General features: G+C 40.7%; 1 protein-coding gene and 1 pseudogene across 2 annotated transcripts in view; one reads left to right on the top strand and one right to left on the bottom strand.

The window, feature by feature from the left end:
• Positions 1-2,893: 2,893 nt before the first annotated feature.
• Positions 2,894-12,625, top strand: tmem86a (transmembrane protein 86A). The gene is made up of 3 exons (XM_085164848.1): positions 2,894-3,251; positions 10,079-10,343; positions 10,608-12,625. Exons 1-3 carry the CDS (start codon positions 3,231-3,233, stop codon positions 11,033-11,035), a joined length of 714 nt encoding a protein of 237 aa, XP_085020974.1. The 5' UTR covers positions 2,894-3,230; the 3' UTR covers positions 11,036-12,625.
• Positions 12,267-17,466, bottom strand: part of LOC146515794 (immunoglobulin superfamily member 22-like) — a 22,929-nt pseudogene continuing 17,729 nt past the window's right edge. Inside the window, exon 23 of the transcript XR_014874833.1 lies at positions 12,267-17,417. The product of XR_014874833.1 is annotated as an immunoglobulin superfamily member 22-like (transcript). The remainder of the gene's footprint in view (positions 17,418-17,466) is intronic.

Below are 17,466 nucleotides of genomic sequence, written 5' to 3'. Positions count from 1 at the left end.
AAATCTAGAACACTCTAGAAATTTGATGCGAGGCATCAACAGAGCTGTTTCCACGTGTCTTTTCTTTCCTCGTCAAATAAATAAATAACGTTTATGTCTGGGTCCAAAAAAAAAACACAGAGAATGCTACAACGTGTTTCCAGTGTTGGAAATATTTACAATAAAAATCATGTAATAAAAGAGGACACGCTTACAAAAGATAATGCTGTATATGAAATTATATTGGAGAAAAGTTATAAAAGTGCATTTAGGGCGCAAAATATTTGTTTCCTGAGTAGAAATATACATATATAAAGTCAGAAAGTGCAGATGATTAATAAGAAGAAGGTGGGGGCAGCTATGAGGAGAATTAAGAGTGGAAAGGCGGTGGTCCAGATATGGAGCAGCAACAAACAAGGGTGTTTAACACAATCTTGGAGAGTGAGTGGATGCCTATGGAGAAGAAGTGTATTGGTACTGTTTTTCAAAAACAAGAGTGTGACGTACGTGCAGAGGTGTAGTTACTACAGAGCAGGGGCGATTCTAGGATCAGAGCTTTGGGGGTGCTGAGCACCCAGAGAGCTGCCCATCCAGGCAAGGTAAACTTTACTCGTCAGGATGAGACTTCTTCCCTGTCTCTGTTAGTCCCTGCACCCCTAAATGTCTCCAGTTGTCCCAAGTTCCCTCTGACTGTCTCCTTGGTGCATTTAAACCCCTGTTCCTCCCTGTCCTCATCGTCTGTTGTCTTCATCTCCATTATCAGTCATCAGAATTTTACCATCTCTATGCAAGTCTGCAAATTTCTTTATTAAATCATAAGATTCTTAAATTTATCAAGTCTCTCTGTGCCTGGGTCCTCGTCAGAAAACATGACATCACTGTTTTGTACATTTTAACAAAATTTAATCCCCACATTTGTGAAAGAAAAACAAAACACTTTTTGACAAGTCTGTAACAAAACCATCAAATCTGATAAAGGTTATTTAAATGCTGCTAAAGTAGAATGGATTGGAATTTTTTTTTAAAAACTGATGATGAAAATGATGCTCACAGTGAGTAAAAAGTAAACTGAGTGCATTTTTTGGACAGAGATTCACTTTTAAAGTGTATGTATAATATAATACAGATACATAAAAAGATACAATCCAAAAATAGAAGAGTCCTTGAAATGTACAAAATATTATTAAAAAATTAGAAAATTGAGACACCTTGGCCTTTGGTACAATGTATACAATGTATGAAAAGATCTTTACTGCAGATACTACTATGGCTCTGCAGATTTTTTCTTTTCTTTTAACCTATGTCGGCTCACCTTGAGGTTGGCAAATCTGTCTATCACATTTTGGTGGTCAAGTCTCTCAAGCATCTCTTTCTCAACTGACATCACAGCCAGGTGCTGGAGTCAGGTTTGACCCATGGTCCTTCTCAGCCAGGTATGGCGCTGACTCAGGACACTAAAAGACCTCTCACGGCTACAGCTGCTAACTGGGTTTGTCAGGGCAACCTGAATAACAGTTTTCAGTGTGGGGAAGATCTGATTATCCAGAAGATTGTACAATGTTAACATATCTGGAATGGCACCAGCCTCACTCTTGAGCTTCAAAAAAAGTCTTTGGCATCCGTGACTTCCTCTGACTGAAGCTCAATATGGTAATGCAGTGCCAGGGCTGACAACCCAGTTTGTTTTGCAGATTCTGTATAGCAGCTTTAATATAGGGAGAACACAACTTCCAGATTGTATGAGTAAAATTTGTTTGTTATTTTTTAATTTTAAATAGGCTATATACATTTCAATGAGATCAACAGGACAGTCAAATATCGCTGACTTTACTACAGAGCAGGACGGATTGTAGGGTAGCAAACATCGTCGGAAAACAAGTTTTCAACACTGCAGTTTACCTGGGTGTAATGTTTTTCAGCTAAAAAGAAACATGGCCTGACTCCTACCTAACTATATAAAGAGTAACTGAAAGTTAAATACAGCTAATATGTCTTGTTTTAAGCCAGGCACTTTCACCTCCTCTCTGCTGTGTCTCAGCCACTAATGCTCTGGCAGCAACGGCGCTAGAGCCAGAGCAGGGGAGAGCCGAGCTGGAACAAACCATTTTGGGAGGGGGGAGGGGTTATCTATACTTTTGTTGTTAAAATGTTCCATCTCAATTAAGTACTGTATGCTTTTTATATTTTTAGTAGTGTGTCCCACAAACAGCAAATATTTTCAAAAAAAGTAAGAAATCTTTGGGGGTGCTTTGATTCATTTTGGGGGTGCTGAAGAACCCCCCAAAATGGGCTAAAATCGCCCCTTCTACAGAGGCATAAAGCTGATGAGCCATGACATAAGCTAGGAAACAGTTGTGGAAGCTTGGTTAAGAAGAGAGTTGACAATCAGTGAGTAGCAGTATGTCTTCAAGCGGAGAAAAAAATGATAGATAAATAAAATATGTTTGCTTTGAGGGTGTTGATAGAGAAGTGTAGAGAAGATCAGAAGCTGCACTGTAGCTTTGTAGAGCTAGAGAAAATGAGAAACTGGTATCACATAAGTAGTCGCAGAGATGCCTGTGAAGGTGGTGTATGAAGCCAGACTTAAGTGAGGTGGTAGGGGTGATAGATGAGTTCAAAGTGTGGGTGAGATTGTGATCTGTAGTGAGAGCAGGGAGCAAGCAACAGTGAAGGTTGACAAGAAAGTAGTGAGGCCTGTCATGGCGTATGGTTTGGAGACAATGACCTTAAAGCAAATTGAAGCAGCGGTTACTGTGATTTGGCACTAAATAAAACTGAATTTAATTGAATTAAAACAAAAAAAAGAGGAGCAAATGCTCTGGCAGAAAAGTGGTTATTAATAGCTTAATAGCTTTCAATTCATCATTCATACAGCAATAATGTTTTCTCATCTCTAACGCTCAATATGATCAATTAACGCTGAACTGTCAATGTGCAATCAAAAACCAAGCTCGACAAATCAAGCTCCATTTCCGTAGAATGTAAATAAAGGCCATCTGCTCCGGTATGTAAAAGGACCCCGACTCCTCCTATCAGGGCGTCGCCTGACGCCTCATCCCGCCCTCTAAGACCAGTCTCTGCACCTATTGGTCAACACTGAAAGGCCTGTCACTGCCTCTCTGATGTCGGACCGCCCACAGGATCGAGGACAAAAACAATCGGCATCTCGCCGTCCTCATAAAACATAAACAAGAAGACTCAAACGAATCAGTGTATCCTTTTTAAGCGGCACGGACAGCACCGAGGGAGAAATGGTTTCTCCAGTAACAGTGGTAAGTACCAGTTTCAAATGGCCATTTAAAACATTCAGGAATAAACAGCGGCTAGTTAAGCTAGTGATACAATAACGAGACTTCCGAAGATAACATCCTTAACGTGTGCATTGTCGACTGCCTCGAGCTGCTATTCAAGCAGTTACTGGGGCATTTTCGTTGTTATTCATATCTTGTCATACTTTATCTTGGAAGGCCAGCGCATGCTCTCTGGTTCATTATTTAATTGCCAGTAAATAAGCGCGTCTGCTAAATGAAAAACCGTTCGCTCAGGTGCTCGCGGTAACTCACGCAGCTATCTCATTTTCTCGTCATTAAATAGTGTCCATCTGTATGTGTTTGTGCAGACACAAGGCAGAAACTTTCTTGTTTCCGTCTAGCCGTTTCCTTTTTTTGGCACAGCAGCGACGCTGCTCGCTGTTCCTTCTCGGTATTGAACGTACACAAATTTCGAAAGGCTATCTCTGACAAAAAAGAAAAAGCTGTCATGCCACGACCTTTTTTGTCTTTTTTTCCGTTCCTTACCCTCCAGTCACGCATGCGCCGAGCTGTGGTCGATTCTGGCTTTCTTTTCATCTCCCTTGTTGTAGCTGTGCTTTATATAGAGTTTATTGTTTGGCGTATCTATTGACTCAATAATGGACCTCACCTGGAAATCGTCCATTTTGACAAAAAAAGCTGATAACTACATGAATAATTTAAGCAGGTGGAGCATCATCTTGCTCTAGCAGAGCTGCTATGAAATTTTACCCCCTTTGCTGGGGCCATGAAGGACGGTTCATTGTAAGATGGCCTGTAGAAAACCCCGGTGTGTAAGCCTGTGTGGAGGAATGCCTGCCATATAGACTAGTTTCCTTAGTGATGAAGATACTGTGCAGGACCTGGTTTTCCTTTATTTCTATTAGGGTCCCATCATTGCTGAGAAAAAGATGTATGCTTTTATTCAGGGTTGTTTTTCTGATGCTGAAAAAAGTAAACAGGAAATATTGGTGTGTTAGTGTCTGATAATTGCCAGTACCTGTTCAGAAGTAAACGTGATTATTGTCCCACTGGAGGCTGCTATTATTCAGTTATTACTTAGATGCAGTTCAATAGTTCCTGCTTGATTCTTTGGTATGTTTTTTTTAAACACAGTACTACACTCAGTTTTACAACAGTGAGCAGAATGTTGTCCTTATAAGGGACTCTATGAACATTTTTAAATCTAGATATGTCAAGGAACCATTCAAACAGGCAGAGGACATGCAGTCTGAAGCCAATCTGTACTGCCCAAAGAGCTTGACTCACGTTGCTTGCCTTAACTTGATTTGCTTATTTTTGGCTATATTGATCATCTGTACAGGCATCAGCACATCCAGTGCCCACAGTGTTTTTTGTTTTGTTTTGTTTTTTTATCAGAAACTGAAGTTTTTACTCTTACGTCAGGAACTCAAGACGTCATACAGTGCAGCAGTAAGGTTGTATTCCTTTCTAGTCTGCATCCCCAAATGTCTTCAAGTCATCTTTGTTGAGCTAAAGCAGCTCAAAGGTGGAAAAAACAGAGTTGTGTGATGCTTCGTAGAAATAACATTGTCATAAGGCTCACATGCCAGCTGTGCAGACTTTAGAGGCGCCATATATCTGTACTTCAAAAGGACACAATAAAAGAAAGAACAAATTGCCTTTTCTATGGTTTAGGATACGAGGTGCCTTTTAAAGGTCAGTCGATCTGTATTGACTAATCATGCAAATATAGTCAATCATTAACAGTATTATTGTTTAACAGAGGACAGGAGCAGGTGTGTGTAGCTGTTCAGCTTTATATGGTCCTGCACTTTTGCAAACATCCTTTATTTATAATGTGATCATTTAGACAGATAAATGATGACGAAATGATTCATTTTCTTTGCTTCTTAAGTGAGGTATTATGTTCTCCTTTTTTTTTTCTGGCGACAGCCGGCTGTTACAGGACTAACAGCCATCACTAATGTCCCTGTCTTCAGTGCTCCCACAGACAAACTGACGCCTCCACGAATAAGAGTGGACTGGTTTACAGTTGAGATGATAGTGTGCTACATAACTCCACCAATTTCAGTCAAGTACAAGAAACTGAACAGGAGAACAATGCTGATCATCTGAGCAAGAAACCCATTAAAACTGGTATAAAGCAGTTTATGGATTCCCACAAGCGATTATGCTTTCCTGATGGAGAAATTTGTGCAATCACATTTTAATGGGGTGGGGGAATATTACAGCAGTAATTGTTTAGGATATGACAGAAATTAATACTTGAACTCCTGATGCTATCATAATCTGGATTCATATCTAAGTCAGCAAAATTAAACTTCTTTTATAGAACACTGTAACAAAATTGAAGCATAATTGTATTAGAAGACTTGAAGGATTATGTTATAAATGTTTCAAATCCAATTTTAGTTATGCCTTTCTCCTTCTTAAAGGATTTTGTTTAGCGTGTATATGCCATGATTGGATGACAAAGAATAAAAAATGAAACTGAAAAGTATCTCAAACCCAGCATAGAACAGACTAAAGGTTATAGGAATCACTGACTTCCTCCCAACTTCCTTTCCTTTCTTAAGTGCCAAACCAATCATTAGTCTTTTCTGTAGACAGAAATCAAACTGACACTGCCTTATTGAGCCTAGTAAACTGTTTCACTGGACCTTATTTAATAAGAACTAACCGCTATATGTGTAATGAGAATACTTAAAGTCATCCTTGCGTCCCAGGAGTGTAACAGATATGTGGTGTTTTCTTGTGCTCTGTCCTAAAGTAAGACAACCCTGACTTTTTAAGCAGAATTTTTATATCGGTTAGTCTGGGAGTGTTGCCAGGGCCGTCTCCTTGCCTCGCCACCTATGTGGCCTTAATGTGATAGATAGGTTCACTGTACAAGTACAGCAAAGTGGATAATGGAAAGGAGTGCATTAGTTCCCATTATATACCTAGCCCTGGTTCGATGGCAGTGGAAAACAGCATTACACTTGTACCTAGAGGAGACTGATATTAATCTTAAATGTATTGTGAAAGCAGAAAACAAAACTGCTGAAATTTATCTTAATCTTGTCAGAGTGAAAAAGTGGCAGAGCAAGTATTGTTACTTCTCTTTTTGCCATTTTGGTAGGAAGCCTAAATATTCAAAGAAAAATGACTGAAACAACTTTTATTTTTACAGGATACATCTAACTAAAAGTACTTTATAATGCAAGAATTTGAAGTAATAATCAGGGGTAAATGGACTGTATTTGTATAGCGTTTTTACTAGTCCCCCAAAGCGCTTTACACACCCAGTCATATACTGGTGGAGGCAAGCTACAGTTGTAGCCACAGCTGACCTGGGGCAGACTGACAGAAGCGAGGCTGCCATATCGCGCCATCGGCCCTTCTGGCCCACACCAGTAGGCAGTAGGTGAAGTGTCTTGCCCAAGGACACAAACTGTCCGAGCCGGGGCTCGAACCGGCAACCTTTCGATTACAAGGCGAACTCCCAACTTTTGAGCCACGATCGGTAATTTTAGTATTGTAATCCAGATGCTGAAGCGGCTTAAGAGGTGAGTTTAAAAGTAAATGTCCAATCTTGGCACGCAGACCACTAGGTATCCAGAAGCTCTGTGTGCTAGGTATCTTCATACACTCTGCAATCACATCTTAAGGATATATATAATTAGCTAAAACTTATATTGTGACTATGGAACAATATCAAATAATGTTGTGTATGAAGCTTTAGTACACAGGTGCTGAACTCCAGGCCTCGAGGGCTGGTGTCCTGCAAGTTTTAGATGTGTCCTTGATCCAATACAGCTGATTTAAAAGGCTAAATTACCTCCTCAACATGTTTTGAAGTTCTCCTGAGGCCTGGTAATGAACTAATCATTTGATTCAGGCGTGTTGACCCAGGGTGAGATCTAAAACCTGCAGGACACCGGCCCTGGAGGCCTGGAGTTCGACACCCGTGCTTTAGTAGGTCTGCAGAGCTCCTGGGAGGATCATATAACACATGTAAGCAGTGGATAAACATATAGCTAACCTACGTCAAACTACCTGAGTGCTAAAACACACTCCTGGCGTATCTACCTGATGGAAAACCTTGAAAACCTGTTTCCAAGCAAGGGCTTTCCTGGAGACCATATAATTCAGGAAATTTAGACAGATACATTACTGCCTTTTTCCTCTATTGTCTCGTTCTCAATGGATGTCCTTGCACCACACAATTCCTTGGAAGTAATGTGTTTGTTGCATCCTCCCTGAAGCAGACTGTTGAATACATTTAGAAAAATGGTCAAAAGTGCCTTCCTAGTCTGGCATGCTTTCAGGGAACATGCAAATGATCTTCTCAGCATCCTGCTTTTAATACTGGAGAACCCAGGCAATAGTTACTTTGCTGTCCTACTTTTAGCTCAATATGGTCGTGACTGTATGAACTTATGCGTCTGTTGTTTTCCTGCTGGTAGTCTATCAGGTACTCTAGAGTAGGTTTGGGGTCACCTAAACTCGGTCACTTAAACCTCCGCGTGCTTGAGCACAGGGAATCGTCTGATCATTAGAGTTTTCCATTTAATATTGTAGGGGTTTACCTTGCTATATAAGTCACATTCATTCTACTGTTATTGCAAATTGGCACTATACAAATAAAATTGAATTAAAATAAACTGAACACAGTTGATCCTGTACTGTCATTTGATCTGTTACTATTTTGAAGAATTGTGCAATTCTGGTCTGTTCCTTTCTACCTTCTTTCACACTAATAAACTGTAAGATCCTTCAGTCTCTCTATCCTACTTCTCCTCTGCTACTACATCCAGCTGCCATGAGAATGGTGGTACACCAGCTCATTTACTGTTTTCTTCCCCTAAGGCTGCTTCTTCTTATTTTCTTTTCTCTTTGTCCTAGTTGCCTTTTCTTTCCTTTTTTTTCTCTTTTGAACTTTGCAACCATGCCAGGGCTTTTTTTGTTTGTTTGGTTTTTTTTACATCATTTTGCTTACCACCGAATATATCAGGGTAGGATGTAAAATAGCCCTTTGGGACATCAAACCAGCAGTTCTTGCCCAGTCTTTTGAAACTTTTCCTTGCTGCACTATGACCCATTGTTCCTCCTCTTCTTCCCGCCTTATTCATATACTCTTCTTCTCTCCTCCAGCGATCTCACCTCTAGTGAACCAACACTCAGTGCCTTTTCCTTCCACCTCACCCACTTTCTTTTTTCTTTTGCCTTTTGATCCCACGGGCCTGCCTCAAAAGTGATTCTCAGAATCACCGGTGGCTCATCATTCCAGGGGTTTTGTGAAACTTTTTCATACTCTGAATTTGTATGTGTGTTGTGTGCCTCATCTATTTGGACAAAATAAATATGACTGGTAACACAGTTGGAAAGAGGAACTTGAGTGATGATTACACTTCACAGTTCTCAGTAATTTCATATACGAGGAAGAAGGTAAACCAGATGAGAAACATAATTCTCTTTTTGCAACATAATAAAATTAGTTGTAAAAAGGAGAAATTTAAAGGTTACTAGGAGTCACAGTTTGGGAGTATTCTCATTTCCTTCGACAGCCTTTTCCCACAAAGTTTGGTTTCAGTGACGTATGGCTGATGGCGAGAAACGAATGGCCACACAAAGTCAGCAGTTTTAAATCTCACTACTTGTTTTTTTCCCTCCTTTATTCACAAATATAACCAGTGTTGGGGAGTAACGGAATACATGTACCGCGGTTACGTATTTAAAATACAAAATATGAGTAACTGTATTCCGTTACAGTTACCGTTTAAAAAGGTGGTATTTAGAATACAGTTACTTTGTTGAAATAAATGGATTACACAGCGGTACTTCCTTGTTTCATATTGTGGCGGGTCAGGACTGTTTGGGTTTTGTTTGACAGCTACGTTCTGTTGTTCCAGGTGGCAGCGTTACGGTTGCCATGGTTACAGGGTGACACTCTCTCTCTGCGTGTTTCCTGGGTGAGAGAGGCCTTTTTGTTGTTGTTGTGCTAAGCTAATAGGCAGAATGCTACAGGTATAGCTCTAAAGAATGTAGCATCATAGGCAGTGTAGTCCGTGCTGCAGGGAGAATGGACTGCCATACACGTTATGTGTCTGTGAGCGAGGGAGGGAGAAAAAGGAAAAGTACGAGCTGTCATCGAGCAAAAACGGGAGCTGGAAGCATGTAAATATAATAATAACCACTGCAGCCAAGAAGAGTGCCTGACGAGCCCAGTTGTAAGTAAGCTATTAAGACTCGACTGTACACAGTGTTCGTGTTTTCCTCCAAAAACAATAAGTTCCGTTGGAGCAGCCTTTCAACGCCTCTCTCTGTCTCTCGCAAGCACAGTCGACCCAGACAACAAAGTAAAGCTAGTTTTCAGCTACGAGCCCGACACAGAACCCACCGTATTAGCCAGAGGTCCCTTTACTACGGTTCGGAGCCGCGGACCTTCAGTAACAGTAATAAATCACAGCTATAGTACATTCATGTAGTTGTAAACAGCATGATAATATATTAAGTAATCCAAAGTATTCAGAATACGTTACTCTCTTTGAGTAACGTAACGGAATATGTTACAGAATACATTTTGGGGCATGTATTCTGTATTCTGTAATGGAATACATTTTAAAAGTAACCTTCCCAACACTGAATATAACACTATGCAGCTCAAACAGAAAATGCATCTATTTTAACCTCGTAAGCCCCAACGCCCCCTGACACGGGGGCAAAAGGCAGGAGATCAGGTAGGCTTGGGGCTTAAGAGGTTAAGTCGATGATTATAAGAGCATCACATGTATTTTCAACTATATTTCAGTTATTAATGTAACAATTCATTTTACTTTCAGGTCAAGAGTGAAGGCCCTAAATTGGTGCCATTCTTCAAAGCGACCTGTGTATACTTTGTCCTGTGGCTGCCCACCTCAAGCCCATCTTGGTTCAGCGCCTTGATCAAATGCCTGCCCATCTTCTGCCTGTGGGTGTTTTTGCTGGCTCATGGCTTCACCTTTCTCTGTGCTCACTCCAGTGCCCGCAAGATCTTGGCTGGCCTAATCTTTTCTGCTCTGGGTGATGCCTTTCTCATCTGGCAGGAGCAGGGCTACTTTGTCCATGGTGAGGAAAAGCTCTGCATTTTAACACTTATCTCATCAGATGTAATTCAACCATATAACAATAAATGTCTAGGTGTGTCAAATATTAACAGACATAACCCCTGGTTCAGGAATTGTTTTATCACCTGACTCCTCCTGGCTTCTTGGCCTTTTGAGCCCATTGAAAACATTAATCAGAACCATTAGAAAGACTAAATAAAACTCAATGGAAACAACTTGTATTAAAACCTAATTATGGTTTCATGTATTATTTAATATTCTACAGGCCTGCTGATGTTTGCCATTACCCATATACTCTACTCTTCTGCTTTTGGGATGAAGCCCATTAATGTGCGTGCTGGGCTGGTGATCACTGCTGTATCCTTTCTGTGCTATATCCTGCTGTACCCCTACCTCTCTGGCCCCTTCACCTACTTGGTGGCCGTCTACATCGCCCTAATTGGTTTCATGGGCTGGAGGGCCATCGCAGGTTTGCAGCTGGCGAATGACCTGTGGACCTGGACCAAGTTGTCTGCCTGCCTGGGTGCCGTGCTCTTCATGGTCTCCGACCTCACCATTGCAGTCAACAAGTTCTGCTTCCCGGTGCCCCATTCGCGAGCCATCATCATGGCCACCTACTACGCTGCGCAGATGCTCATAGCACTGTCAGCTGTTGAGTGCCAGGACGTGGAGGTGGCCAGGAAGAGAACATGAGTTGCAGCAGTCTCCAAACCATGTGATTATGGACACATCTCACTGCCAGGTTCCCAGCCCCCAGCCTTCATCTCAGTGTGGTGCTCAAACACCGCTGGGCCACTACAGCCTTTGCATCACCCTTCTGCCCCATTAGCGTTGTAATCTCACATGTGTCCTCTAACCAAGAAGATACAGTAGTATTATCTTCTGCCTCACCCGACAACAGTCCTACCTGCCTCCTCTAAAGATAGAATGGCTTTCAACCTAGTTACAAAGGTGATAAGTGCAGTAATATTAACCTGCTATGTAGAGAGTATTACATACTTTTAACTGGCTAATGGAAGCATGTCACTGGGCACCTTCAAGGAGTGTGTATGGGAGAGCAATGGGGTCTGTGTGCGTTGATGTATTTGATTTTTACCTCGCTTGGCACACAGTCCTTTCACACACCTCACACTCCCAGCACAGACGTATGCTTTATGTTGTCCAGCATTACTATTTAACATTTAGTTTGTTATTTGTTGTTGTTAAAAAGGGAGTTTTTTTAATACCGACGTATACATATGTTTTCCATTCTCTGTTGCTCTGTGTTCCCCTTAATTAAGGGTGCTATTCTAAAAGCTTGTCCAAACCTGTTTTCGTTATCTGCGATCCCCTTGATATTATTTATAACAATCCTGCTCCTCTACACTTTCATAAGTCATCATCGACGTATTTTTTAAAGTATTTTTTCTTCTACGATGTCCTCGAATAACTAGACGCACAGCTTAAAAAAATGATAAAAAGTAAACCAATAAGGCTGAAATTCAGGGAGGGAAATTTGGGTGTCAACAAACCAGTGTGTACTGGAAGTTTCATGACTGAACATTTATGTTGGATGGGGAAGAAGTTTAGCTTTCTCCTGAGATTCACACTGCTGTCAGTGTCCCGCTGTCACAAGGAGAACACACTAAATACCATGGACACAGCAGACTACTGCACATTATTACTTGCTGTGTAGTGTGCACCTGCTTCTCCTTTTGGTGTTAAGTCCACCAGGAATTTGTTTTCCCCACCAGCAGCTTTTTAAGAAGCGCAGGTGCAAATGTTACCACGTACACACGCCTGACACCCACAGCTCCTGCTGTGTTAGTTATTGGAAAAAGTTCATGGGGATCTTATTACTAGAATGGATCAGCTGACAGGCGCTTATTTGGCCTAATAGCAATGTTATGATGACTGAAAAGAAGGGCTATGTTACAGGATGGAATCTTTTTGTTTATCAACTCTGTGTGTGTCTGTCAGGGCCCTGGGAAAGGGCTCGCTCGCTCATAATGAAATGCACACATACATGCACAAAAGTGTGCGCTTTGTCCTTAAGGCAGCCAAAACGAACTGAAAAACCAAAATGGGGAAAAAAATGGGGAAGACAAGGGAACTGGCATGTCATGTGAGGAAACAGTTATCCCATTATTCCCAATAATTCCCTCTCACAGGACACTTCATCAGCTTTAATCCTGCGAAATCCGCCACAGCTAATCCCTAACAGGCTGGCTCCTAATTTGTCTTTCATCTCTTGCATATTTCTGCTTCTCACCTCTCGTTTGTTTTGTCCCCTGCAATTTTTTTTTTAAAACTAAGTGTCTTACTGAATATTTAAGAATTACACTGCAACTTTTTCTTCAGATGTCTACACTTGCGCGTGTTTTTGAGCGTCTGCATATGTGTGAGAGTGCGTACACTGCTTTTTTTTTTTTTTCTTAGCTGTTGCTTGAACGTCTGTGTGTTCTTGTGGCAAATCAGAACCAACTCAAGGCCCGAAATGCTGTGAACCAACAGAGTTTCTATGAAGTACACACACTACTGGATATTTTTATTGTATTATCACAATGCTCTTAAAACCATCTTCATGCCCGTCGCCTCTTCAGAACCGCAGCTTTGTAACAGACTGCAGATCTACTGTCAGTTAAGAACTTTAGGCTAGTGTTTTAATAGTGACAATTTCCATTGCTGGACATGCCTCCTGTTTATATGCTGGTGGAGAAAAATTTAAATTATTAATCACTGTTAAACATGACAGTGGAACATATTTAGCGCAATAGTTTAATAATGAAACTCTCAGATGTGATGCTGTGTATATATATTGTTTATGAAGCAACCATGGAAAAATACAAGCCCATGTTATGGGTTTCTTCTGCTGGGTCATTGACCCCAACAGCAGTCAGCAGCTACATGCGCACAAAAAGAAAAACCATACCACAAAAAAACCCACACACATTCAAACACTTCAAAAGGTGTTTAGGCATCACCTTAGCCACCATGACAGATCTGCAGGCAGACAATGGTGTTGACTGTCATCAAGGTTTTTATCAATATCAGTATCACAGTTTTGCTTTGACCGAGAAAGACACTTGGCACAAGTGGCTATTCTTGACTACAGCTTTGCCAGAAAGTTCCTCAATATTCTTTCAGCCTGTCACTGTGCTTGTCAGCACAATGTTTCTGCTTTGTCAGTCAGAAATGTTCCATCAGTCTGGCCGTGTGACCACTTTTCTGTTGCGTGTTTTAATTTGTCCTCCCAGCACTGCAGACTTTGACTCTGCAGTTCTCTCCCTGTTTTCATCACCGATGGAGCACCTTCTGTCAACAATTAATATCGGCCGCCTTTGTGCTGAAAGCCGTCCACCGAAGCTTGATAGCAGTCTTAAAAGAAAGTGGAGTGCAAGTAGAGATGCTAGCCAACACAGACTCTAATACATGGCCTCAAGTAAAACCATGCAGGGATGGCAGGACTTAGTCAAGCAGTCTTACTCATCCTTACTATGTGGGCAATTTCTGTGGGCACCTCCTTCTTTGTCCTTTGCTACACAAAGCCTCCTGACTGTTGTTCCTACAGTACAGAGCATTTATTTTTGAGATATTTTTTCTTGGCCGAACTGTTTCTTCTCTAAAGTGTCTGCTTTTATTTGATTTGGGCTCCAGAAAAGAAGCTTAAATTATAATTCAAAACTGAACTCATTTGACTGAGTGGAACATGTCAACATTGGCGGTTTCTCATGTGTCAAACCAGCTGTTGTTTCACAGGTGACAGAAATCCCCCCCCCCTCCCCCTCGCTGGTGCAGGATTGCTTTTAGCTTTTTCATTGAGGACGGAGGTTATTATTGGGTGATATTGTAGCTTGAATTAGATTAGAAGGTGAAATATGACACAGAGGGGAAGCTGTTAGCTACCACCCCGTTCCCCCACAGATGGCAGGCCAGCAGGCGCATCAGTTTACCTTAGTCTGTCAACGGCCCGTTGTTCAAAGCTTTGTGTGCGCATGTAAAAGGGACCAGAGAGAGCTGTCAGAGGTCTCCTGTGGTTCCACTTGGTCCTCTGAATAGGTTAGCACTTTTCTTTGATTAGAAGTTTTCTTGCTGAATTCTTTTTGCTGTTGTTTCTTGTGATTGTTGATTTGAAGACTTTGCTGCTAATGCGCTGTGCTCATGATTCTGAAGTGGGTTGCATTCAAAACAGATAGCTGTAAAGTTTGTGTATTTATCATGCATGACTAGTGGGCTGATGTGACTCCTCCACATCAACACCAATGTGTTTTTTTTTTACTACAACTGACAGCCCTGCAACATCAGTATGAGCTTAAGAGAAATATGTGGAAATAAACATCTTTGTAAAATTACCCCCCTCCCCCTCACCACGTTCTGCACTTTTCTGTACCCAAAGTAAGGCCAGTCGATCTCTCCTTAAACCTAGCAGTGAAAGTGTTATTAACAAAGGATTATTGTGCACTGTATCCTCTAAAGTATATGCTCATTTTTCCTTTCATTTTTTTCTCGAAAAGTTCGTGTTTTGAAAGTGACAAATCAGCATGTGAGAATCATGTGTTTTCTTTAAAAGACATTCATTTTAATTAAAGTGTTACTTACCTTGATGTATAAATCTTTTTTTAAAGTGTTATCCTTTCATTTGCAGAAAATGAAAACCCAAAATGTTTTGCCTGTCAATGTGGGAAAAGCCAAATTTGTTTCCCACAGATTATTTAATTCTTGTTTTAAGGTCCATCGCAACGCAGAATTTGAATTCCGTTTATTGAAAGAATGTTTCACTTTTCTTTTAATTCGATGACATGCTTTACCTTGTTGTCCTTGAGCTTTTCACCTCATTGTGATTTCTTTCTTTCATGACTGTAGAGATGAAATAGTTTCTTTCCTGTAGTGAAACTGCTATGAATGTGAATAACTATTGGAGAAATAAATGCAATTACAATGCAAGTTCAGCAAAATGTCTCTTTTTTTTTTTTCTTTGTTGATGTTGTTTTTTTGTTTCCTAGGATCACTGCATTGAAAATGTCAGCAGATGTTTATAACTCTTTGGTTTTTTTTGTGTTTCTACTGAAGCTGATGGTCCTCTGCAGCTAAAGTGCCATTACAGACAGAATGAACTGGAGGACAACAGAGAGCTCTGTTCTAGTAGCTGCTGTGCAGTATTGTCTGGCCGAGGGAAATGTGCTTTCAACAGCAGTTAACCCTGTGAAAACTCACTCAGAGTTCGACCGACAAGGCTCTCTGTTTCTCTTCCATTTCAGCTTCCTGTTACCTTACCTTGTCTGTATTTTCTTCCTGAACATGCACACAGACATCTTAAGAATTTTGTCCTGCTGAATCCGTGCCAGTTCTCTTCAAATGTGTCCCATTCATTTGCAGCCAAAGTCTTGCCATCAAAGAAGTCCAGTCTTCTAAGAAATAAAGTATCTCTTTAATGGCCCTTATAAAAACAGACTTGGTGAGACACGAAACTGATGAAATAATGTCACTCCTGAAGAGTGAAGAAAGTTCTTTTTAAAAAAAACAAAACGTAATCACATTAATGAAAATGTGATACAATAAAACATCAAAGAAATCCATTAGAAATGCACAAGAATCAAGTTCCGTTTGAGCGCAGCAGCCTTTAGTTTCTTTGAAATGCCGAGACTAACCATTCAAAGTTTCACTCCACGGTATTTCAACTTTATTGTGGCTTAGCTGAATAGGGGAGAAGCGGAAGGTACCTGTGACGTCAGTTTAGTGCCTTTTGGTGCTTAATTGATTTGAACCTGGCAGTCTGACTGCCAGTCCTCTGGTGGGTCTATACAAATGGAGTTGTGGGCGCCAGCAATAGTGACGCAAGGACAGAGAGGGGTTGTAACCCCTCTCTGTCAGGCTGGCAGCTCCTTACCAGACCACACTCGGTCTCAAGCAGCAGCGATCCGCTCTGAGGCAATGTCTTTTAAAGAGACTGTCAGATATGCAGATTAAAAGTAATCTGGTATTTTTTTTTAAAGCACTGGATTTAAAAGGAATGGATAACACTGTGGTTAAGTGGACGTTATGGTTGAAAGTAGAATCTGTATAATTACTGTTGGATTTATACACACCCTTTATACAGGCATTGCATTGTAAGGCAATACAGTAAGTTAGCAGTCCTACACATAAAAACCATGCAAGCAGCTGGCATGCAAAGTTGATCACCTGACCTCAAATTGGCTGCAGATTAGTGTCAGTGGCCAAAAGACACAAAAAACTAAGCAAAAACCAAACAAACCTCAAAACAAAAGACAACCAAAAACGAAGAAGTGAAAACGGATTCATGCAGACGGTCCTAAAAACGTAGTTGTACCTGAGGCCCTGTAGCACTTTGAGGTAAACAAGTTCTTGTTTTTGTTTGAAATTCATCTTGAGGCAACTTTGATTTTTGTTTTTTTTAAAGCACAGTCCAATACACCAAGCAATGCTGGGTGTGCAAGAAAAGAAAGATATCTGACGACGGCTCCAGCCTGCCTTCAAGCACAGGTCATTGTAATTACACGATACAGATCCGCAAAGTAAGCTATGGGGATAAGTGAGCTTTAAATTGTGGCCTTTTGCATAATTGGCAGAAAACTATTCTCATACTATTGTCTGTTGTGGATGTGGTGCAACGTGTACCGTGAATTAACTTAGTTTAGTTTGAATCTTAAGGTCACACAAAAACTAGAGCAACAAACTGGAGGGTTTTTTTTAATAGGTGGCCTGATGCAGAGTCCTGTGAAACAAGCTATTCTGGAAGAACTGGACACCTATAAGGAGGAAAAAAAAGATTTTTTTTCTATTCTTTTCTTTCTTTCTTATTTTTAAGACAGAAAATCATTTGTGAGCTAAAGATAAAAGACAATCTCTCTGGCTGAATGAGCTGACTAATGAGGAGCAACCCCCAAACATACCAAACATTTAGTCACTCCTGAAGGAAGAGTGAGAGTCTGACCTCTAGTGTTTGTTAAAGGTATTACCAGAATTGAAAAAACTGAAAACAGAAAAGGGTAACTATAGAAGACTCCTTACAAAATAAGCATCTCTTTGTTTTTCTGATTAGTCAGGAAGCTCTCCAGCAGACCCTTGTCATCTTTATCTGATAGTCACAACATATAGATCAGGTAATATCATTATAAATTATTAAT

This window comes from Neolamprologus multifasciatus, chromosome 7 (assembly GCF_963576455.1).
Source record: "Neolamprologus multifasciatus chromosome 7, fNeoMul1.2, whole genome shotgun sequence".
NCBI classification, from domain to species: domain Eukaryota; kingdom Metazoa; phylum Chordata; class Actinopteri; order Cichliformes; family Cichlidae; genus Neolamprologus; species Neolamprologus multifasciatus.
This window is presented reverse-complemented; position numbering and strand designations above follow the sequence as displayed.